The 25,812-nt window shown below is 42.8% G+C and overlaps 1 protein-coding gene across 4 annotated transcripts; it reads right to left on the minus strand.

Annotated features, from left to right (window-relative positions):
- Positions 1-31: 31 nt before the first annotated feature.
- tty (tweety) lies at positions 32-25,789 on the minus strand. 4 transcript variants are annotated; one of them, XM_065484760.1, is made up of 11 exons: positions 25,633-25,789; positions 13,725-13,889; positions 6,309-6,469; positions 5,624-5,735; positions 5,261-5,499; positions 4,659-4,754; positions 2,485-2,557; positions 2,075-2,430; positions 1,691-1,792; positions 1,519-1,626; positions 32-591 (listed from the first exon to the last, which is right to left on the minus strand). In XM_065484760.1, exons 2-11 carry the CDS (start codon positions 13,851-13,853, stop codon positions 447-449), a joined length of 1,521 nt encoding a protein of 506 aa, XP_065340832.1. In that variant the 5' UTR covers positions 13,854-13,889; positions 25,633-25,789; the 3' UTR covers positions 32-446. The 4 variants fall into 4 exon arrangements, with proteins under 4 accessions (XP_065340832.1, XP_065340830.1, XP_065340831.1 ...); XM_065484758.1 differs by having other exon boundaries at positions 1,435-1,626; XM_065484759.1 differs by having other exon boundaries at positions 1,435-1,626; positions 13,725-13,886; positions 25,633-25,784.
- Positions 25,790-25,812: the final 23 nt, after the last annotated feature.

A 25,812-nucleotide genomic window follows, 5' to 3' on the forward strand; every position in this document is an offset into this window, starting at 1 on the left:
GAGAAGGAGCAGAATAAAAGTGCGGATAGGGTTAAGAGAACAAACGTGTTTGTTTATTATGATTGGTAAATACAAGCGTGGAATGCTATCCTAAACCTATGTGGTTCTGCTCCAGAACCCTAAATATAAACACCAAGACGTTAGAAAAGAGCGGCAGTGTATCTACATACTTACACCTACATTGTTTCATCTCTCATTCATAATATTAGGATTCAGTCTGTCTGTACACCACACTAACAAGTTCGTTTTCTTTTCATAATTTATATGTAAAAAAACACGGCCTCAGAATATATAATTATATATATAATGAAGACATTATACAAATGAAAACTGTGAGCAGCGCCGCATTCATGTCGTGTGTGTTGTCTTCCTCTTCTGAGAGTGTAGTGAAATTGGTTCTTCCGTTTTTACAGCTCACTGATCATATACTGAGGCCGTTCAGGCTCTCAGTAGAAGTCTGCCGACTCCAACGTCTTGCACTGCTTGCTCAGAGTCGCGTACTGCCCATTGTTGGGTCCAAGCATTGTGGTAAATCTGTCAGAGTGGTGAGAGGAGTCACCGGACTTTTCCTCGCGTGCGTGCCGCCCATTTCTGTTGAGAAAAATAGAACATTACCAACAGAAGGACAACCGGCCAACACAATTAGTCAATTATAATCGGGTCAACGTATTTTAATATTAATTGCAGTTTGCGTAATGAATTTATTATAGGACTATGGACAATTTTGATGCCACTGATCCACTTATGGCACAACAAGGGACGTTTCGGGACAGGGCCTCGCCATGGGAAAGGGTCATGCCGATGTCACTAAACCTATGCTCAGGCATGCGACACTGACTGAAAATGTCCATCAACTGCACAAGACACACTTGTTCTTTTTCTGCACTTACCAAGCGGCATAACGTCATGCTCACCATGCTGAAAAATTAATGAGGCACAGCTGCCCCATAAGTTAAATAAAATTTCAATAGAACTTAACATAAATCAATGTCAGCCATTCTAAATTTAGTCAAACAGGCGAGCCAAATCTTTTTCTTTCCGCGGATGCAGTTTATCGATTGTTAAACAGCACAATTAATTCCTCTGGCGAAGTTCACATTGAGAATAGATAGTTGTAAAGAAAACAAAATTAAGTTGTAGTGATTTTAGGATAAATAATTAAAATCTTGTTTTTGAAAGGTAAGAAAGTTTCTCAAAAGTACCAGGCATTATAAAAAATAGATATTCAGGCTTCATCTATTTCACTATTTAGGCAGGCTCAAGTTGCGAACCAGCAGGACCAAAATTAAATTAAAAAAAAGAGCGAACGAAAGCAGTGCTCCAGAAAGGTCCAGCCGAGTTCGCTGAATAAAAGAAAATTAAGGCTAAAGACCCTCGGCGCCAGAGCTGAAGCAGGCAGCCTAGGGTTTTTTGTACTCATGCATTACAACGTACAGCGTTCCAGGGTAAGGCGGCGTGGGTGGGGGAGTGTGCGTGCGGGAGTGGCGAGGTCTGAAGTAGCCAGTGCTGCTATACGACCCTTGACTGCGGCGCCCAAGCGAAGACATAGCGGCCGGGTGGTGTGGCTGGTGGATCGGGCCACCAGCCAAGAACGGGTCTTGCTCGTCCACTTGCAGGTAGTCGGGCCTGCAACAAAACCCGGCCGGGTAAATACCAACCTGATGGAGGGGTAATTGCAGGGGAATCAAACCTCTTGCGGATGTATATCCAGGTGTGAGAGTCGATCCAGACGAGAAGGGTGAACAAGATCCCAGCGCCAGCCGCTGAGGCCAGCATAAACAGCAAGCCCATTCTGAAAGCAACAATAATTTATGGGTTAGTATTTTTTTGAAGTGCATTATTTTAACAAAACTGTCGGAATATAGTATTAACGATTTAGACTTCATCAAATAGAAACAGACTAGTTTTTCCATCTGTCACAATTTATTTGGTAGCGGCAAGATAAATAAATTAAATTATGAAATGCTTTAATTGATCATGATCATTGATAGTAAAATTAAATTATGAAATGCTCCCAATTGAGGCAAACTATTGCAAAATGTAAACAAACTCACGCATTGAAAGTTTAACTTACAAGCCTAAATCGCAGATTCCGTGAATTGCTCCTTGGTAGTTCCTATTGATGCTCTGGCAGGACAGCTTTTGCTCCAATTGGTTGAAGATTTTCTTGGTCAAATTGACGCTGGCGACAAGCTCATCAGGTCGCACAACGTACGGCAGATTGTAAATCAGATTGTTCAACTGGCTCATTCCAGAAACCAGGTCGTCAGATGCGCGGATGCCAGTCTGAAGTCGAGGATACAGGGGGTTGGTGGCCGTCCGGTCGCACTGAATGTAGTAGTGAGCCATTTCGCGGTGAATCGACGGTCCTTGGCCTGAGAGCACCTTTTCGACGAATGGGTCCGGGGCCACGCAAAAGTCACCGAGAGCCTGTGTACATCACAAATGCAAAAACAACCCATAGCCGAGTTTTCAGTGGCTTACAATTGATCCAGCCAAGTATACAGCAGACAGGGCGTATGTGGTGATGACTGCGAAGAGACCAAACACAGAAAACCTGTGAAAACAAAGAAGTTTGGTTACCTAGTGCCTCTGGCGGGTTGTAATTTCTAGCGAGGCAGCCTTCAAGGTGTGGCTAATATGGAAATAGACTGTCTTGTTATTTCTTAGCCCGAACCAACGATCGTTTCATCAATAAAAAAATGTGTGTGATCATGAAACCAGGCATCAATAAAAACAGCTATATTGCCAATTAATTTGCAACACCAAGCTTATTTTTTATCAATGAAACTTATCTCAATCGATCATAGCGGTTGGGATTCCCAGATCATTTCACGCGTCTAACTTTCCTTTTCAACTGTCACAGAATTTTTTTTTAGAAATAAACTTCATCCATTGTGACGAAGTAACTTTTCTAGGAAATGCATTTAAGATTATTGTTTTACAGTTTGGTTTCTCTGGCAACCATAAGACCAGTAAAAAAACATTTATCAACTTCCTATTTTTGCTAACAATAAGTAAATGAGGTTTTGCTTGCATGTGATTGGGACAAAGACAAAACCACCAAAATGGCAAAAATGGTTTGCGCTACAGTTGAGCACAAGCTGATAATAATAATAATAATTGTCGTGCGGTGCAGAGTGAAAAACCACACTTGGCTTTATTATACGTCGCTGTTAGTTATCAGCGGTCGTGGTGACAACGAGACGGCGCTATTTAATATGTGTGCTCCACTCCAGCCAAGTGCCGCCGGGCGCTGACAGATTGTAAACAAATAATGCGAAGCGATCCTAGATGAGCGAACGGCGCTAGTCTGGAGACTATTATTGGCACTGGGCGAGGATTCAATTAAAGAGGACCGGAAGCAGCGAGGAAGTTTCGGCAGTGAATAACAATCAGCCGACAACGGCTTGAAACGCACAAAAGAGACACGAATCTTTACCAAATAGAGTCGCGAGATGACGTAATGCGGGGAGTAGGAGGATTAAAGTGAATTGTGTGTACAATCTGGCCAGCTAATGCACGCCTATCTGTTAAGAGCACGAACTCCTGGCGACGGTGGTCGGCGTTGCACACTCAAGCTCCATTCACAAAAGCTGACCCACGTAAATTCGCGATTTTATTGTCAACGAGGGCAGGGTATCGAGACCAGGGAGTAGCACACACCATTCATTTAGTCTTTTCGGCTTATCTCCTCGTGTCGCAGTGAATTGCAGGAAATGCGAGCAAGACAGTAATATCTAATCTGGCACACTGCATTTCATAGTGGTAACTGAACGAGAACCGGGGCTCAGGATATGTGTCGGTTCCAATGGTATTCGAAACTTGTTGGCCGTTAAACTAATCGAAATGAAATTCGATCGGACCAACAGTGTAATTAAGATGGATGTTAATTAGTTTAGCAAAGCATTCGCGAAATTGATGAGTCACTGAAGTTTTCCAATAGTCTCCATGATATTTAATTTGAAGGAGTTCTTAGAACTGAAACAATATTTTTCAATTAGTTAAAAGGTGATTTTACAGCTACGGTTGCATTGATTTATTAGTGTCGAATCTGGGTCGTACCACGGCAATCTCCTCTGCAGTGTTTAGAGATTGTGAGCATAAAACTAATTAAGCAAATAATTTATTTTTTCCAACAAGGAACTCAAGTTTCATCTTTCCATTAACCGCGTCTTCGAGTCATACACGGTCTAACTGATGATGTTGAAGAGTAATTGGAAAACGACTATGGTCGCATCCATCAGAGATCAACACAATAGGAGTGGAGAGGAGTCGTTTTTTGCAACTCAAGAACGATTGCATCACGTTCGCCACTCTACGCGAGTGTTTGTGTGCGTGAGCTACAGAGTGAAAGAGAGGAAGAGCCGTGGGTGTGCGATAAGACGCTTGAATTTGCAAACACATAAAAAGCAGCAGCCTCGGTCCCATGAGTCACACTGACTGTGGAGACGGCCACCGCTGCGCTTCGCCCCAGACCGGCCAATAACTCTCAATTCTCGCAGGCTCGCTCGCGTTTAGCTCCATTTGGCAAAATGGGCATTTAGCCGGTTGGTCCGGCATCCCAAGCACCCGGTGCCATTGCACAGACGCTTATTTTTTCAGTCACGCGAGACACGTCCGATTTATTAATAACAAATGATGACGAAATTACTCACGCAATGAGAGCTCCTCTGGCATGGCGGACGACTCCGAACAGCAGAATGAAGCAGAAAACAAGCAGCAGGCTTAGAACTGCCATGGTCACTGGCCACCTACAAAAACCAACCTTGATTACTACGACAAAATAAACTCTTCAGGACAAGGAATGGGGTGTTTTGGTAAAACAATACTTTCAAGTTTGAGAATAGCATTTTTCAATTATTTAGGAGATTAAAATACAGATCACTTGATAGACAGTTGTAATCATGAGATAAAAAGACAATTAATATTCGCTATTGAAAATCATGTTATCTACGAATGAGACAAATAAAATTCGCGAAGCAATTATGCTCGTGTTTTAATACTGCAAAAAGTGAATGACTGTTATGCCAGTGCGCAAAGAAAACTTGTGTGAGTGTTTTGACAGAAAATTGCGTCTTCGGGCGAGTCAAAGGGCAAATTCAATTAGGCGGTTAAGTGCTTGGTTACGTGACTAGCAAGCCGATTTCATTTGCTGGCAGCGTGTGAAAGCACACATGGGAGGGAGGAGGAAAAGGAAGTTTGCTTCTGGCTGACCGGACGACCAACACAAGTGTGTGTGATTGATTGGATAGCCTACCTGATGATTTCGCCCAGGTGAAGCACGTCAATAAAAGAGGTGAGGCTGGCACCCTTCAGAGGACCGATCAAGTTCTTTGTGCTGCGAACGGCCAACGAGCAGTTGCCCAACATATTGCTGATCACAATCCCAAGCTGGTTCTTGAGTTGAGGATTGCCATCACCGCTTTCGATTTTGCTCTGCAGGTTTTTCAAAATCGACTGTACCTGTCTATTCAAGGTTTGTTCAGCCAAAACCGTCTGAAACGAAAAGGAGGATCTTAAACCAACGCGCTATTTTTCATCAACTATAAGCCAAGAAAATTATAATAGAATCTTTTGAAGAAGTTCTTTGAAAAATATGAATTTTTATTTTTTTTTTTACCTCGTTTCGAGATGACAGGAAAACTTCATTGATGCTGGCCACGGAGGCCATCACTTGCACTAGTCCATTGTGGACGTCGTCGTTTCCGTAGAGGCCCACGGCCACTGCACCACTGTTATAAATTACAACAATTAGTGAAACTTACACCGCGTTAAGTGATAGTAATCAACGTTTAATATAAAAAGCCACCAAATTCTTAATTAGCTGAGAGTACCAACCAAAGCTCAGCTGAATATCTTTTTTGTTTCATGCAACACGCGCTTAAAATTCCACCAGCTACAATCTCACGTTGTAACGGCACGTTAAAACAAGGGGACTAATGAGTAGAAGATGGTGGCCAAAACGACCCTCTAAATTTTTTAAACCGTGGCGTGCAGACAATACAAAATTCATCAGAAAAGCGAGGGGAAGCAAAAGCAGCCCTCGAACGACCCTCAGTATGCTTTATCTTTCACATGGCGAATTCTGCTTGCAAATCTAATTTCGACGGTACATATGAAAGGGCTGCCCCACTTGAAATTATAACTCTCGAATGAATCATGTCGCCGGTGGACCAAGAGCGGGCGGTCGCTCGAATTTCAATTACTTCAAAGTGTTCACCGTGTGCCGGTAAAATATTCATCAGGGACAAGGCAACCCTTTCGTAGCCGTGGCGAATTGCGCGTTCGTCTCGGTAGCCACTCACCAGCAGATGACCGCGATCAGGCCCAATATCCATTTCCAGGGGGTGATGCTGCGCTTCCGACGAGGGTTGCGATCGCAGCATCTAGTGAGCAAGTAGACCAGCAGGATGAACAGTGTCAGGATGAGCCATAGCGCGGGCACGGCAGCGTACAGCCCCAACGCCTGCAACAAGCAAATAACGCACACGCGCTCGTTTTATTTACTATAGTGAATTAGCCCGCTGTGCGAGTGTTAATGGGCGGGACACAGAAACTGCGGCGAGCCGGTCGAAAAAGGGCATTATGCTCCATTCCATGCCACCACCACGATGAGTTGTACGTTCCCGGCTGAATGGCCCGGTCTAATTTTTATTATAATTCGACGACGACGTGGGCAACTGCTGTGTGTTATTTCTACGGTTCATTTTGGTCTGGTTGTCTGGTTTCATGCTGCTTTTAATGGGCGTTCTCTCTCTCGTGCAAACGACGCGGCTAAATTGATATTAATTTGCTCTCAGTTTTCACGTTGTGCTCTTGATTTACGGGCAGTTGAAATCTGACTTGGTTTAGGCTGTTCCGAAATGAACACCAAGAATAAATCAATATAGAGTGAAACTTCTAAAAATACAGCTACCATCGTGTTAAGTTATTTCCAAAGAAATTTTTCCAGATGTTCTATCTAATTTCTGTAAAAAAATATATAAAGGATATTAGGGAAGGAGAGGAAAGATGGAAAAGGGGAAGAAGGAGATGTGCCACAAGAAATACGTTAGGGTAGGGTAAAAAACAAATTTGACAAAATGAAATGTGGAGTTAGAGGTGCTGTGCGTTTAGAAATATTAGAGATCGTTCTAAAATTTTCCAATTTACACAGTAGTGTCAATTTAAGACTCTAGCCCATTTTTTAAACTTTTTAGAGAGATTAAACATATGGCTACAATTTTAAAAATCTTCCTGTTAAAATATTTAATTTTCCTGACGGTACGGCACTTATTGGGGTTATTTTAACATGAAAAAATGAAGTTTATCTAGACATGAAATGTTCACCACATACCATATTTTTATCTAAAAAGGAATTGAAAGCTGTGATACCCTTGGCTAGATTTCCGGGTTTAGCTTTTAGCGGGTCAGTGTCCTGCTGAGTCTCTAGAGAAAGATTTATTTCACTCTAGCTGCTTTAGTAGACCGCACTGGCAAATATATCGCACCCCAGCTTCAGGCAAATTGACTCTTGACTCGTCACGAGTCCCTGCTCGTGACTGCGTCGAGACGGTCACCAAGAGGGTGCCAAGCCGAGCGCATCGGCGTCCTTGCCGCGCGTTTTCGTCGACGACGACGTCGCCGTCGCGAAGGGTGCGAAACTCAATTTGACTTTGCAGAGGAAATTAGCAATGAAACAGCAATCAAGGGGCACGACTGCTGGACTGCTAAGTAATTTTGGTCCGCAGTGGCATAGCAGCTCCTTCATCTCTGCCGGCGCTAATTATGCGGGTGCAGGACGAGTACCGCCGATGTCAACGAGTTGGTCCTTCTTGCTAGCCGGCCGCGGACAGTGCGCCACCCGCCGGTCGTAAAGCAGAGCAGCGGATCGGGCGTGGGTGGGTGTGTTCTTTAGCTTTTACAACTCGTCAGGGGCGAGAGGAGCAAGAGCATGTGGCTTCTGCCCGCTTCTCTTTCTGATAATAGCTACGAAACACGACACACACACTCTCTCGCACACACGAGGGGTGAAGAACATTAAAAATGTGAATGTGCAGGCGGCGTTGCCAGGACGGATTTTATTAAATTCCCGCGGCATGGTTTCTAGATTCTAGCACGTTGGAAAGTTGAGCAGTGTCATTTGTAAATCAGGCAGAAGTAGGAAATTGAAGCTACATATAATCCTATTTTATTATTATTTATTATATTAGACACCAACGGTGTACAACACAGAGTACATTATATAACGATATTATTTAACTGCAATTTCTTATATTTAGCAGCTTGAAATAAGGTAGTTGTATTATTTTTACAATTGAGGAAATGATACATGTCTATACCGCTTTCATCGCAGAATTGGCAAACACAATTAGCAGAAACATCTAGATGGAAACGTTTGTCTTTACATAACAGAAAATGATAACCATGGAAAGAGTATCTCGTAAAAACACTTCGATCTTTACAATAGGGTAGCCACCAGTTCTTGTTTGTCATAGCTGGGGTACTGTAAAAATTAGGGTGAATATTTTGTTTTTTATGCATCATATTATCCAAGAATTTAATATAAACAGGTGTGTCCGGCAGGGAGAATTTTGTCTTTAAGTCATTTACAAAATAATCAGTCTCAACTAGATCATATACAAATCTTGATTTCATTCTCTTATCGACACATAAGGCTTTCTTAAAAAATCTAGACTTAGCACATTCAAGATTATTTAAGTCTTTTAAAGTCAAGTATTTCCAGACAGCTTCAATAATCCTATTTTAATGAGATTCATTTTTCGATCATGAGTGGTGAATATGCTTTATAGGAACCTAACTAATCCAAAGATATCTCAGCTTAAAGTAAGCAAAACTGATTTGAGAATCATTACAGCCAGCATGCAACGCTATAAGTGCACAGTTACTTAATAGGATCAGCAAATGGGCCGGAAGAATCGGAAACGCTGGGCCGCCTCACAACAGGGCAAATAAGGAGTATTTGATATTGTCGTCAGAGTGCCACCGCCTCGTGATCGTGCGAAGATGGCTTGTTGTGTACGCGCCGAGGATTAATTAAACTAGCTCGGTATACCCTCTCTCCCGTGTCCAACTCAGCGGAAAATGACGCATGGTTGACTTTGAGGAGGACCTGTACCTAACAGACAAATAATGAAGACATGATATACCCAACCAATCTTTGTCCCTGCTGTTTAGAGGGTTGGGACGCATGATTTACGGCTTGTTTGGAGATCACCATGGAGATTGGTTGGACAGCCACTATGGAGATTATATCCAGTCTGCGGCAATTCCTGACGCACTCAATTGATTTTCTAACGTGTGTGATCTTGTTCGATTGTTCAATTTTACTCGAGTTAGCTAGTAAAATAAATTAAAATTCAAAGAATTCAATAGAAATCATGGTAAAAATATCAATACGTGTTCAAATTCAAGTGCGAGTGTTCAAAATCTGAAGCAAATCAGTACCAAAAAAAACATTGTAACTTTTTTTTGCTCTTTTTATCCCTGTCCGAGGACCGGAGGACCGGGAAGGGCGCGCACTGCACTAGCACGAATGCTGAAACCCGGGTCCCAATAACACCGCGAACGGATAACATGGGCGCACCAGGCCACATAGGGACCCAGCCCACTCAAGGGCCACTTGCCTCCGCACCGAGGACTGCATTGAAACGCTAGACATTTGTCCCGTGAAGCCAAATCACGCATGCTGGAAAGGTGCAAACCAGCAAGTAGCGAGTCGGCGCCGGTGTGCCTCCCAGCCCGTTGAGCAATTTTTGAGCATTTCGAGTCACTAAACTAACCACTTTTTGCCATTTCCGACATTGGGTAGCCAGTATTAGATCTCCGAACTGCTCAAATACCTCTCATTGCTCTGACACTCCTGAGAGTGCCTTAACAATGCGAGCCAACGGGCTGGTTCATTCTCTTACCGTTCTCTCTTACCGTTTAAAAATTTATTTTTAGAATCCAATATCAACAACCCAATATCTTTGAAAATGATTAGATTGCGGCAGTAAATTTCTTTAGATTGCGCTCGCCGAGTTCAACATATGAAATATCTCCAGCTGTATGCCATCGTAAATTTAGCGAAATTTATATCTGCACAAGAGAATGCTCGTTGGCATTCCAATCAAAAGAGCACGCACACATGCTACCTTGTTCTCGTGGTGCCACCTTTCCTTTTACAGTTCTCGTGTGTCAGCAAGGATTTAAGATTCCCCCGGTGCAATTATAAGTAATGATGCTTCCCTCCAGTTCCTGCATTCCAATACACGAGCATTGAAAATATCGCATTACCATCAGAACTCTCAACACTCGCAGCCATTGCGTGACTCCCTTGAAATTGCCAATAAGTTTTCCCTAAAAACGCGCGCTAGACAGGCATCGACTTATTTCTGTGGCTTTTGAGGTAATTTACGTTTTTCGGGCTAGTGGGATCGAAAAATCTTTCTTTCTTTTTGCTTTTACGCAAACGAAGTTGGAGAAAAAAGTTTTTGGCACCCTGGCACTGCACGCCAAAAAGCCACTCAGTCTAAATTACTTTTAAACGTGACTCCGGAAAGGAGTGCTAAGCTAATTACTGCAACTTTCCTGTGAGCTGACATGCGAGAGGGTGCGAAACGAAAGAAAAAGGACTGCAGATGAGTTATGAACATTTCAACGAAGGAGAAAACCGGCGTCTTCTAAAAAGGCGTTAAAAGCTCCAATATTTTTTATTTGATTTGCTGATATAATCTCTTTTGAAGCCTCGCAGGCAGCCGAGAAGAGGGAAAAGCGAGGACAGGATGCTGTCGGCGAGAAACAAATATCATATTCGGGCGCTGCACTACTTTCTATTTTTAAATCTGGTGTGCATGCAGCTTCCCCAAGCTGCCTGTAGCTTCAGCAGCCACCCCTGCTCCGGCCAACCCTTGGCTGACTCAATTTATGGGAGCAGGCGAGCGATGGACGATGTTTTCCGGCCCTACTTCACAGTGCACACCGCTGCGAAAAGCATGCCAAATCTCGAAATTTAATGGCAGCACCGCCCTGAAACGCACGTTATCTCCAGGGGGTGAGAGCCGGATTACGAACGATTTCGCTGTACAACCTTTGCAAAGCGGAGGACAACGAGGCGCGGCCGCTTGAAGCCGGACCGATGCAGGGGTCGAATGACGATTACCGCATGCTTGCGGTGCCGATCGGCGGGGGAGCTATACACACTTCCCAAAAGCTGCATGTGATCGTAAATAAGTGTATGCAGGCCGCAGGTAAATTGATCAGTGGGGTAAAAATAGCTCTGGTGTGGCAATAAACAGAATGAGCAGGATGCAGCTCAGCTTGACAGCGCTGGGGTAAACATTTCAGATTGGTCTTGAATATGGTCATTTTTCCAATACGGGTCAAACTTTGTGAATGTAGCGAATGTGACTCCAGGGAGATTTTGGTCGCAAAATCTTTTAAATGATAAGCTTGACGTGTAAGTTATTATAAGGGTGGTAAGGTTGAAGGTTTAGGCTATGCAGAATTAACCGCTTTGTAAAATTAACAGTGTTCCAGGATATCCGATTTAATTTTTCTTGGTGATAATTGACAAGAATATGTAACCGTGATTATTATCAAATGCGAAGCAAAATGAAATTTAAAAAAAAGGAATTAAAAAACTAGTAGCAAATAGCCAAAATTCACTGGTATTAAAGAGTGTGCTACAATAAAAACAAGTAACGTTCACAGAAGTCAATTTTAGTTTAAATTGTCAAGGCTATAGGCTCCAATGCAATGAGCTAAAGCTATGAATGGCCTAATGCATATCGCAACTCATGTTGCTCGCAATCAGCGTTTAAGACGTTCAAAATTACTTGTTATCTATCTTTAAAGAAAAAGCAGTTGATATGTCAGAACAGAAATTGATAAAATATTATATTTATGATTAAATATTATCACACACATAATCATAGTTCAAGAACTTCCTCAGCATACCAAAATTTTCGGAAGATGAGGACAGTTGTAACGCTTTTGAATTAAATAGCTAAAAACCCTAAAACGAATAGAATCAAGCTGATACGGGAACTGAAGAGCGCTTAAAAACTTTGGCAAGATCACGTAGAGATTGCAAGATTTAAAATGCAAATAACCCTAAGTGCTAACTGGCTCGTAAAGCAGCTGTCAAAATAAATCGGTGCCTCGATTTGCGTAGCTTCGCAGCCGCAGCAGGTCCCCCGGCAGCATGAAACACGTGTTAGAGCCACTGTGATTCGCTTTGTGCAAAAAAAAAAAACACGCGAACGGCACAAGCAGTAGTGGAGTGTAAACAGATCCGCGGAGCTGAGAACTCTAGCACTGAGAAAAACACGAGTAGTGGTATTAGCATCTGACAGCCACGTGGGGTAGCACGAGGCACTTCTGCGGCATTTCTTTCTGAAAATCCTCGTCGTCAACGACAAAGTTGTGGGGAATTTTTTTACTTAGAATCAGTTAATCTGCAATAAGACTTTCGAGGAAGATTTCATAGATGAAACATAAAAAACCCTGACTAGTCCTCGGTACTTGACAGTAGTGCAGATAATGCTGCAGCCTCATATTTAATGACAAGAGTATGATAATAATAAATTATGTACATAAAGTCTCATTAATTTTTTTAAATGCTACTGAGATTAAAATGTAATTTAAGTTCGTTAACTTTATAACTAGCCGCTATATTTCAATATATTAAGTTTTTTGGAAAAAAATCTAAATATTATTCGCTCATCACGTAATATACAGCTGCAGCATTTGGTCGAAACTAAAAATTATATAGTCAAGGAATAAAAATACGGTCGTTTGTATCACGGAAAAGTTCATTTTTTATTTCATCGATGATATGGAGCAGCCCATTTTTTTCATCATGTTTCATTTCTAATCTGTTTTGCAGGATAAAAAACGATAAAAAGGCTTATCTGCCAGTCTATAGGGTCAGTTATAAAAGCTAGTTGCATTACGTGACCTTCTTACCTCGGAAGTGTGAAAGAAGCTAGCACGTGGACAATAATGGCTTATTGTCACTTTGTAATGCTAATTCAAACAGCTCACAAAACGAGGTGCAGATTTAGAGGTCTATATTTCATGTTTAAATATAACTTTTCAACCTATCTCTCTCATTAATTTGACTAGAGAAATATTGAATGACTACATTAATTTTAATTTAAGTCTGCACGTGAATTGCTTGTGCAAAACCCGAGAATTGACAATTATTAAATCATTTTACAGTCTCTCTGATTTAGAATAGACAAACCTGCTTTTAAACCTACAAGTATATATAAATAAAAAACAATTATATTTTCCGAAAGCTATAGAAAAGATGTCCTGGGCCTTGGCACTCCTATCACTCACTCAATACTAGAATCAGCGCTTCGTATGTTTTTCTTTTTTTATCATCTCGTTAAAAACAAAAATCAAAATGATGTTCTAGTGGCATTTCAAAAATGTTCAAAAATCACTGCACAAGAAAAGAATGGAAAATTTATTAAAACCGAATATATCCGCCCGAGTCCAATCATCATTTTCAACAGAAATCACAGCCAGTACTCATTTCATTCCCCTCGGAGCCAATTTTCTACCCCTAGCAATCAAGAGGACGAAACGAAGCGCGTCGACAACGAGCTATGGCGTCTAATTGCGCGCTGTCCTTATTAGGAAAGAACGTGCCCTCTCGCGACATGGCGCACTTGTTGTGACAGCCTCAGAAAAAGAGGAAGAAAGAAATTAGAAAACGTCACACTCACCTCGAGGTACGCCTCGTTGTAAGGGTTGAAGGTGGAATTGACCTTGCGCAGGAGGATGTTGATGTGCGGCAGTCGGTGCAGGAACTCGGCCACGGGGGTGGGGCTGTAGCGGGCCGGAGGCTCCTCCATGCTGTATTAATCAGCGCCCCGTCATAAATGACTCTGCTGAAACACAAAGGGTGCATAAAAAATGAATCCCTATGCAAGAATACATATATATTTAAATTCCACGTCTGTGAGTGTGTGTGTGAGCATGTATATACACAGTTTCGACTGGCGCGCGATGTTGTCGCAAATTGTATGGGGTGGGCGAAACAATGGGTGGGAATAAATATATACAGTGCAGCACGGGGAGGCTTTCTGTTCTATGTATTTTTCAACTGTAGGTATATATATAAATAAACGTGTTTGGCTTTGTTGGAGGGCAAGTGCACGTCTGCAGCAGTCACACCCGCCTGAGACAAAGGCCCGCCTCATTAAAAAGTAATTCACTGTGCCACTGGAAAAGTTTATTCGAGCATGTCGCTCACTGCTTTTGGAGACAATGTATTCATTTCCACAGCTGTTCGTCCCGAAAAAGCAGGACCATTAACGGCACCGTTTGTATGTTTTTGCAGCACACGGAAAAGCTGGTCAGTCGGCAGTTTGCGGCCAAGTGTGTGTCTCTCTTTTGCACTCGACGAGAAAAGCGCGACCTCGCTGCAAAGGGTCCGTAAGCCGGCCAGGAAAAGTGGCGAGGAGTTAAAATAAACGCCAGCGAAGGAGATTTTAGTATATGGCCCGGATTTAGCATATCAAAAAGCTGTGGGCCTTTTTATGCTCCACTCATTCAGAGCAGCCTGAGGGTCGCGTGTTATTGCTACTGCTGCATTTCGCAGGAACAGGTAAAAGCCCGCAGGTCTGATGGCGAATACGACGACTTATTTCGAGAGCAAACATGCCCTTTTCCGCATGCAAATCGTTTTAATTTAGCTGCTTCTTTGCCAAATGATGATGAAAAGCTCAAGAGCTGTTTTGAATTTTATAATAAAATTAATGTCGCGAAAAGGGGGTTTGCAGCGTATATTTATAATTATTTTAACTGGAGAGAATGTTTAGCATGAAGCACAAATTTAGTAATTTAATGTTTTAATTTATTCTTGAAATACTTGGACCCAACTATTAATTAGCAGTGTTCGGTCAAAGGACTTGAATTAAAAGCAAAGATTTCAAGTCAATATTATAAATATCTAATAAGAACTGTATTCACATATCATTAAATATTAATTTGATATTAATCGTACACCTCTCTCACGAAATTGACGCTTAAGAGCTACAGGGTTCCTCTCACTGTCACTGTGCAGAAACATTCATTCAACTGAGAGTTGAAGGAAAGCCGACGAAGCGTGTGGATTTTTCACGTGGCAAAGTAATATGACGCGCTGACGTGGTAAATACTTGTAGTTTGTTTGCAAATCATATCGCAATGTATGAGAACGATTTTTTCATCCAGTAAGACGACTCCTCTGCCCTGCAAATACATTGAACTTAGTACGTGCATGTGCTCGTATGTTTTTGCGCTACAGAGCGAGTGCGGCACCAAAGTGAACTGTATAAAATATTTCCGTTTGGCAGAGAAGTACAGCAGTGAGCGTTCTCCGTGTAAAAAGCAAAGAGGACCGATTTGCTACGCTACTATGGCAAACTCGGTCTACAAACACAAAAGCTTACTATTATCATGTCAGAGGAAGAGAAAAAGAAAAGAGAATGATGGACGTTTCTTTCTAGAGAGCTGGGGCTAACTGGCTCGCTTTCTGCTCTTCAGTTTTGGTTCCGCAGCTTCTCTGCCAGGGAAAGCAGAGCAAAGGGGCGCACGCAGAAGCACCAGCCTCCACACAGGGTTTTGTTTTTTTCTCTCACTCTCTTTGGAAATAGAAATGAGTGGTGAAAATGAACACCCACTCGAGAAAATGGCGTGAGGGTGGCAAGCTCGGCTGATTGGAAATCGGCTCTGAATGTAACTTCGCTTTCTATTCTTCTATTCTGTGTTCAGATCTTGCCAGTGGCTTTCAAGGTGAAAATTGGTCATGAGAAAATTGGGAAGTCTCATTAAATGAAAACGGGAAATGAAGATTTCATAGGAATGATTTGGTGCACAATGAAGATCGCAGATTAAAAAATATGTGTGCCATCAACCAACCTGTATTTTTGTACGTTTCCGAAATTCACATTAAATTTTTTATTTTGGTTCTAGACATGAACAGAAAATAAAATGTGAACTGAGATTGTTTCATTTAAAAATGAAGATATGCAAAATTTGCTATGATAACTAACAGAGACATAAAATAACAAAGATTAAATTTTCCATTGAGACTGAGGGTGAAGGAGCAAAAATTTAATTTAAAGATAAATTTTGAGACGATGACTAACTATTTAGTCTCCTGTGTTTTATATATTCTCTCATCTTTGATGGCATTCGAGACAAAACTGGAATTCAGCAAACTTAAAAACTTCAACTAGTCAGTTAACATGCAAATCATAGAATGTATTATTCCGCTGGACTAGAATGGCAAGTTGATCCTAGAATCCCAGCAGTACTCGTAAATCCGTAGGCATCAGTAAAAAAGTGGCACTCGAGGCAAACGAGGGGCAAAAAGCAAAAAAGGGGCTCAAGAAATGCTCAAAGACAAAAAGTGGAGCAGCAGATGCGTACACACGCAGTCTGCCCACGCAGGCAGGGCAATAATTATTCCATTACGAGCAGCCAGTGTCATGACAAGAGATGTTGTTAGGGTCTCTAGCTTGCACCCAACCGGCGGCTCGGTTTAGTCGAATGCAAGGCGTGGCTGCGGCACTGGCTGCTCACTCTATCGATCCATCCGCCGGGGCTCGAGCACATGGCGGTGAATCTGTGGGGACTCGCCGCGCGCGCGGTACGCGGCGGAGAAATTGCCGGCCGGGAGACCCACGGAGGAAGCATCAATCAGCACACATGCACACCACTCGCGCTCCAAATCGTATAATCGCCCTGTGCCGACGGAATAATGAATGGAAAGAAAAGGAGTCGCTCGCCAGATTGGCTTTTGTGCACTATATGCACGGGCGGTGGCGGAATTTCATTAAACTAATGCCGAACGGCTGAGCCGAGAAGTTTTTAACTGGCAGCAAGCCGACTGCAGGGCGAATAAAAAATTTGATTAGTTCCCAGCAGCTCCCCTTGCCTTGTTTTTGTTATTGATCTTAAGCTGCTTTTAAAACGGCGAACAAGGTTAAAGTGGGGAGCTGGTGTTAATGTAAGGCACCAGAACACGAACACATAAAATTTGTTGACTTTTTTGTGCAATTAGCTTGTTTACGGTCGTAAACTGTAGGCGGTTTTTCAGTTTGCTTTATTAATGAAGGGTCGCAGGATCGCAGTGAATTTCCATTAATCGCTTCTCTATTATACAGCAACTGTTATCGCATTTCGCAACAAAACTAATTCCGATTCTGGGGAGAGCAAAAACAATTTTTTTTATCAATTTTTAAGGATTTATCAGATTAAAATTATTTTATTGATTAAAACAGTAATTTTCAGTTTGTGTTGTGCTCGATTTTAATTCAACGTAAACTTGAATTTTCGTAGCTCGTAGAGAATTTTATAACTTTCAATCGTAGCAATTGGTCAATTACTCATACGCGCACGATAATGGGCTTCTAACTTTGTATTGCAACTTTGGCTGTTAGCTCAAGAGTTTGGCAAATTCGTGCTCATGAATTTCAATATAAATCTGCTTCAAAGTTCGAGCATTAACAGCGAGTTTATGAAAATCGAAAAGTTTGCTGCCCGGCCGTGGTTAGCTTACAAGTACAATGAACGTGCCGCAGTTAAGGTAAAAGTGACTTGAGCACGTTGTAAAGACGACGTGCACCGTGCACTACAAAGACGTTATTGTGAACTTAAAAGGGTTCGTGGCGGAAAATTTATTTCAAACGCCCCGTCTGCACGCTGTCACCCATCGGAATTGAAATCATTGTGTGGATGACGTCGCGTGAAACTGACAGCTGGCGGCAAACGAGTAAAAAAATGCATTGCGGGTGGCAATCATCGAGCTAAAATGTTGAGCCCAGCTGGAAAATTTTAACGCTTTGAATGCTAAGCCAATAAAATAGTTGTTGCCGAATAATGAGATTGCGGAATTTTCGAAGGCAGTTTCTATGGCGACATTCTTTGAAAACGTCGGAGCTGAGGTAAATTAGAAAAGATTGCAAGTGAAAAATCTATTTGAATAGATATATTTTACCCAAAGAATTTTAATGACTAATAAAGAGCTGTCAAAGTCAGTCTAAAATGTTAAAAGAAAACTTTTCAAAACTAAATACGCAGAAGCTTCGACATCAACTGACAACGTCTCCAAGCGCATAAATACGGAACAAAACCGGTCTTCATCTTTTGGATTTTTTTGCTAAGCAAGGCGGTATTTTTGCAAACTCTAGTTTCTTTTTCGCTTCCGAGCGTTCTAAAATAAAATGGGGATAGCTGCTGACAGGCCCAGGAATTCGATTAAATAAGTTCAAATTCACCGTCCCTTTCGCCAGTGCTATTTTGAGCAGGCTTTCAGATTCTGCAAAAGCGCGATGATTCACAAAAGAAACCACTTTGTTTGAAGGAAAACAAACGCGAGATCACGTCATCAGCACAAGTGTGCAGTAGCAACAATGCCGAGTCTGATTCGTAATATGCATCGAGAGGCATCTGCTTCGGTTTCAAATGGCGGGCACAATCCACGTCGAGCCAAAAAGCACTAACTATACGTGCACTGCGCTCAATACCCAGGCCTTTTATTTATACGATGAACTCATTCGATTACGACCCCTGCTTGTTGTTTGGAGTTGTTCAATATGGCAGCAGACCGAGTGGAGCAAGAAGTGTCCGTGCATTATCCACCGGGTAGGATGGTGGCAGTAAATAATACTATGTAACAACCCGTTGCCCAGTGAGCGAACAAGATAAAGATTTAGAGGAATTAGAAATGAAAAAAATGGAATCAAATTGACGCAAGAGAGTTGCACAGTTGCGTTTTGCGATTTAACTCACTCCCATAATAATGTCTGTCTCTTTGGGTAAAACTCGACAGCCAGAAACGTCAGCGATATAAAAATGGAGGTGCGATCGATCGGTCGCTCAGTAGCCAGACGGAATTTCATTCGAGTGTCAACAAAAGCTGACGGAGCTAAAGACGGAGCTAAAACACCGGGCCTGCTGCCGAGAGAGCATTCAAACTGGTGCGACTTATTTCGCCCTTTCACTGGGAATGCGGTGTGTGGGTGTCAGCTCGAGATATTCGGCCGCCAGCCCGCACAGATTCAATCAGGACGAGCTGCTTTCATCAATTCCGGGCATTCAACAGCGTTTGATCCACCAACGGAATTAATACATAGGGCGTAATTACCGAGTGCCAGCGTGCTATCTGCAAACGCCGATATTTTCAATATCCGTCGGATATGCGGGAGGATAAAAAATAGTGACTCAAAGGATTTGCTCGCTGCTGATGCGATCCGTGCTGAGTTTTCTTTGCGCACGGTAATGGCACAAGCGAGGCCGGAAGACTCGTCGATCGCGGAGCAGAGAGAGATGGGTTGCCCCGGTGCAGAAAGAAATTCGGTCGGTTTGATCCGAATAAGGGGCGATGCGAAGGCGAGTCTTCCGTTTAATATCTTACGAGAGAGGCAGATAAAAGAGCAGTAAAGCTGGCTGCTTGCCCTCTGCAGTAGATGGGGCATCACTCTCGTAAAAAACTATAAAAGCTCCGTGTTTTCTAGTATTCTGTCTGCTTTTCGCTGAATATACTGCTGATGGACAGTAGACTGGGTTGTTGCAAAGCTAATCTCCGCTGTTTCTTACTCCAGTAGTTCACTTTGAGACAGGTTTAGTCAGAAGAAAAATCACTTTCGTCACCAGCAGAGTAATTTGAAGCAAAATTGAAAACTAACAAAGCTTACGCAAGGAGTATCTTTCCTAACAAGTAAGTGCGACTTAATTCTACATCATATTTCGACTAATCCACCTAAAATATATAGTTTCCGACTGGTTCGATAAAAATGGTCAAACATTGCAACATAAAATTTTACAGGTAGGATCAATATTTGACTGCTATGAACCACTGGCACTGACCTAGCTTGTTTTATCATCCGAGTTTTTATAGCCTACAATCTGGATCCAGGCATAAAAAGTGGATGTTGAAAATAAATAGCTCTCTGGTGGGGCAGGAGTTGTACGAAATTAAATATGCACACTTCTAGAACGGCCTTCGGACGGGTTGCATGAGTGCGCTGAACCACTTTTCCAACTAACATCAATTCAGATGAAGAGACCCTCCCATCTGGGCCTTTCATTCATCAAACAACATAATATATATACTCTACTGCGCCAATCAACCGCAAGAGCCGCGTCGTTCTTGCACTGCAAGGCAAACTTTCTTTGAAGTTGCAAATTAATAACCGATTCTAATGAAGCGCGAACTTTGCAGCCATAGATCACCAGCACAAGCGAAACACGAGGCCAGTAGTCACCGCAGCAATCCACCCCCGACGGCAGTGGGAAAAACCACCCTTAAACGTTCACCTGCCGGCGCGAGGACAAAAACGTGCCGCGCTGAAAGCAGCGTTTTTCATCCAACTCGGCGCATTAATTGGCTGCTGTGCTGTATCAGCAGAGAGTGATGAACACGAAACAACAGCCGCGTGCACCGCACCGGCCCATCCATATGAATAATAGAGCAGATGGCACCGTCGGCGCCCTGCCGCTGCCGCCCGCCCACCGCTTGATGCGACTTTTAGCGGCACTTAGCACTCGAACGGCGACGATAAGGTTTCCCTGTTCAGCTTTTTGCGCACTTGTTTATACATTCATTATTGGCGTGGCGGCAACCACCTAGGCTGGGCGAACTCTCGACGCCCGCATCTGCAGCTTCAAAGCGCAGCTTTCTGGGGTCCGCGCGCGAATTAGGCGGGCCTGCTGCTTCTTGTTAGTTTGTTTGCCCAAGTGATTACTTCGCCAGCTCGCTCGACTATTTGAGTTGGAAATGAACAACAACAGCAACGTGATTATGGCTGGGTCGCGAAACGCACACGTAGCGCCCAACAACTTCATCGAAACACTTCTTCACGCATACCACTCGCGTAAAATTGGAACTGGTCCAATTTCGTTCATTGAGAGCTAGCTTCAATGGTACCATTGATCGTAATCACTTGAAGCAAAAGTGTTTAACATTTTATTTACAAATTACATCCTAACTATAAGATGGAAAATAACATTATAATTCATTAGCCGCTCGAGTCAGCAATTCAGCAGGTTTAGTCGAATGAAATCGGTTTAACGACATCCGCGATTAGTTGGTTAATTGAATGCATCAATCAGCAGTAGTCTGTTTCATTAGCATGGCATTCAGATAGAGATCGTACGGCGTGATTAGCGTCACGAGACGTACAAGGAGCGACGCAGATTTCAGCGATTCCGTGACCCAATTGACACTTACGACGGGCTTGCAGCCTTCGACGGTGCTGCATGCAGCCAAATTACAAAGAGAGCAATCGCGAATCACGCATATCGGGTATATAAAAGAGCAAAGCGTCGTTTGGATACAGCCTAAGTATCACATAAAGCTCAGATCATTTTCCGCGTCTGCGAACCCTATCCGCGACGAGCATCTCTCAATAATAAAATTCTTGCTCGCCGCCGGTCGGCGGCTCGCTGACCCGATGCTGGAATATATGAAAGTTCAAAGTAATAACTCGTATCTGGCGCGGCCAACCGGTGCTATATCGGGCAAATCGATTGCTTCGACCAAAGAGGACACGAAAAACTTCAGTCGCGCTCAACACCATACCCATATGCATTGAGAATTTGTGAAACACAAGCATTGGTTACATGCGCATGTAAAAACAATAAGTTCCTTTAAAAAACGGTTTAATATTAAACTTTAGAGAAAAATCTGTATTATATCAAGCAATGAATCACGTCACTTTTGCGTCGTATTTCTGTTATCAGTTGCTGCAAATCCCACATGTTTCTTTTAGGAGAGTGCAAGAGTGATGCTAAATTTCGTAGCAGAAAGATCGTAAAGGCCCAGGTGTTCGCTTGCGAACAGTGACCGAGGGGTGCGTGCTGCGCTGAGGGAGTCATATCAGCTTAAATGGAATTATTACACAGGCTGCGAGCGTCAAATTTAAAGCGAGGGTCCGTCGAATGAGCCAACAAGCGGGCGAGCAGTCGCATAAACACACGAGGCCCCAAATTACGGCTAATAAAGCAGGCTGTTTGTAAATCATGTCGGCTGCGACGATGATTGTTTTTGCGTGCGTTGCGTTAGGAAGCAGGCAGGCCGCCATCCATTTCTCGCGCGCTCCATTGAACAATTACGCCGGCACAGATGAAAGACTAGTTTTTGGCCAAATTTTTCCTCTCTGTTGTAATTGGCTTTTCAGCCCACTTTCGTCCGGAATTTTATTCGTTTTGACGCGTATTATGAATTGAAGCGAAAAAACAGAGTAGCGCTCATTTGGCAAACGACTCTACAAGTGCTGCTGACGCACTTCTCGCGATTTCAGCACTTTTTGTAATTCGCGTGCGCACTACACAACGTATCGCATTTCAACTCATTGAATACTTTGTAGCGTCGCGTGCCTCGGGGTAAGCTTGCAAAGATCTGCTGGCAGAACGGAGTGCTCAGCAACAACCAAGATTTTCAAGGGTGGAAAATGTACTTCGCATTTTGCTAACTTTGCGCAAAAAACAAAAAGTTTTCCTTGGCTAAAGATTCCACTTAAACCTGAATTTTGTGCGATTAAGTGCGTGTCAAGGGAAAATTCTCTATAACTTGTGATGGAGAATCCGAACAGCGTTTATAAAAGATTGTTGGAATATTCAATTTGAGACCTCAAATGCAAGAATTTATATACCGACTGGGTTTCTCTTGTTTCAAGTACAGTACAACTTAAATAAATGTTTGCAATCTTAACATGAATTATTATGACTCCCTACTATCGAAACACCAGTTTATCCGTGTTAGGCCGTTTTAAAAGAGAGTAGGTTTCAATAGATATGCAGATATCCAAAATAATTTTACGACGGCAAAGAACAAAATTAATAGTACGCATTATTCCATTTTCTCGGAATGGACTTGGAAACGAATCACGCGGAGTCGAATCATTAATAAAACGGGGCTTTGCTGCTTTTGCAAGGAATTGTGCGGGATGTGAATTACCAATATTCAGCTCGTCTGCGGAGTGGAAAATCGGGAAAATCTCTCTTTTCCGATACCGAGTGCGGATTACACAGTGGTGTCCACCTGCACACACATTCAGTTTCCCATCATCATTTTTCTTTCCGGTCGATACGCACCACGTCCAGGCCGCAATTGTGGGCGCGAACACATTTTCGCAAGGCGACGTTGGGCCGCCGGGCACAGTCCGAAATGCTGCGTGTGACGTCAACGCGATTTTGCCGAATTCGCTAATATACCATTTTCGTCCAGATCGATAAGCGAGATTTACTTTCGGCTCAATCTGTAAAGCGCACAGATCTCAGCTGAATATGTGTCAACAACGCAAATCAGGCCTTTTGGACGGTTGCAATGCGAAAGCTTATGCCAACTGCCAACGCCCGGAATCAGATGGGACTGCCAGATGACAAGTTCTCCTGGATGAGTAATATTGACTCTAGATATAAAATAAAAGGGAGCAGTTCGTTGATAAACGCGGGGAGGGAAGTTTTAAAACACGTATACGCACAAATGAAAAGAAAATTTAAAATTGTAATAAATATTAACTATGGCAAAAACAAGGTGGCTACGTAAATTAGTTCATTACTTCATTATTGGTCAACAAAATTCAATGTTTACTTGTACAACAAAAAATTTGATAGGACAAAGAAATAAATTGTTCGCGTTTCTTACTACTAACTGGTTGTTTTGGAAGTGGAAAATTGATACTGCCGGCAAGAGGCCAAGAGGAGTCTCATAACAATATTCTCATCAATTCAAACACAGAAAATCAATCAGGCACTGTCCAAGCAGGGAGCGCCATTAAATTCTTCATGTCCAAACGAAGTATAAATTTTGAAGGGATAAAAAGTCAAGAATAGCACTCAACTATCTTCATTATATAGAATTATAAAATTGAAATATAGTTATTGAATTAAAATAAATATTTTATCAAACAATTCAAAGTTAATTTTAAATCGTAGAATGGCAAGTCGGAATTTGGACGCAGGTCAAATAAGTTTTTTTAGGGTTTTTTAATTGCTGAGCATTCAGCTCAAAAGCTAAGCTGGGGTATGTAATGCTTGTATTAGAAAAACTGCGCGATTACTACCGATCTTCGTTACTTGGCTCCTCAAACTCATAGGATTTTTCGTGATTTACTCACAGAATTTTACATCCCAATTAAGATACAGGAGCTGTCTGGCATAGCCTTGTCTTCCAGAATTTTCAACATCTGTCCCATCTATTCAAATAATCAGCCTCTATCTGCCGTGGTTTCGTGATTTATTCTGCACTGTTAGTTTCCCTGAGTTTTCAAAGTTTAAATTCATACTGTTGATTAATGAAGAAAGTTAAACACAGAATAGCATGAATGTGAAATAAAGTTCGTAAAAGTTGCGTATTTTAAAGATGGAATTCACTTCAGGGCACTTTTCATTAAGATAATGTCTTATAGCTCATTAATAATTCTCGGAATTCAACGGTTCTAAAAGTTCTAAAAAATCATTGCAACTAAAACGACTGCAACCCTGAGCTTTTGAGTTCACTTCAAGTGAGATTTAAATTAAAAAATTTCATTGCATTTTAATGAGCTAACGTTTTAAACAGCAAATCTGGGCTGCGTTTGAATTTGTACATCTGGCAATCACGCTATAGCGAGAGTAGCAGAGGAAACCAAAATACGTACGAGCAGACGACCGCAAATTGGCGCACAGAGAGCGAATTAGCGTTCCACTGGTATCGACTATCATTTCGAGGCAGAACCAATTATGATTTTTCGCCGTTTTTTGCCGCGGATGAATAAATTAGTGCGGGCTTAGCTCCTCGGGCCCTTTCTTCGCCACAAAGTAGTTCTAGAAAAAAGCAGCTAAAAATCAAAGCTGCAGAAAGGAAATTTCTCTCTTGTCTCGGCAAATATTTATTTTCCGGCTCGCTCACACTCCGGCTGGAAATGAGCTAACTAGCTAGCTCTTGACTGTGTCTTTAATAATGTAATACGTGGTGCATGCAAAGAAGTCAACAAAACAGCGACTTGCAAGATCCGCGCCAGCGATAAAAAGAGGCATTATTATGTATTTCGTCGGAAGAATAAACACACAAAAAGTTGGATTTTTTTATCGATTGTGCGGTCCTTTGTGTTTGTGGATGTTCAAGTAAAAGGCGGCGGTGTGTGTTATTATATCGTGTTCCCAGAGGAGTTTAGCGAGTGGAAAAAAAGAAGTTGCGAGTCTGTATTAAATATTTCATGGGCCGCCCTTGAAAACGTAAAAATACACTTACACTCAGTGAGCAGCCGGAGGAAAATCCGCCGTCTCCCACACTCACTCGCACAAGCTGCGAGCCCACCCCTTGTTTTGCAGAGCCACCCCACGGAGGTGCGGAGGCGCTGTTGAGGGTGGATCAATAATCCAAGACCCTCCTCACCCCGGCCAGCGGCGGCTTTCCCACTTCGTGCCTCGACCGGCGCCCTTCCCGACACCGGCGAGGGCCCCCAGGGGCGGGGCTCCCGACCTCTGGGGCACCTGACTCGGCCTCCCGGAAGCCCAAAAACACCCGCGGGCCTAGTTAGCCCTTGAAATTGAGGCTCGTTAAACATCGAGTTCGCTCGAGACCTTCGCCGAAATCGTCCAAAAATTAGTCCAAAAAGTGTCCGGAGAGCGAAAAGGGCCTCACGAGACCCCGCTTACCTTGCTTTTCGATCCGAGTCGACGGCCTTTAAAGGAAGTAGCCCTTTGTGCAGCTTTACGTGTGTCTGGTCCAGTGACAGCTCCTCGATTCTTTCTTTCCTTCCCCGCTTGCTGCTGCTGCTGCACCCTCTCGCTGAACGCGGTGTCGCGGCCGTGGCTGCCAGATTCACGCTGCAGATG

This window comes from Cloeon dipterum, chromosome 3 (genome assembly GCF_949628265.1).
Source record: "Cloeon dipterum chromosome 3, ieCloDipt1.1, whole genome shotgun sequence".
NCBI classification, from domain to species: domain Eukaryota; kingdom Metazoa; phylum Arthropoda; class Insecta; order Ephemeroptera; family Baetidae; genus Cloeon; species Cloeon dipterum.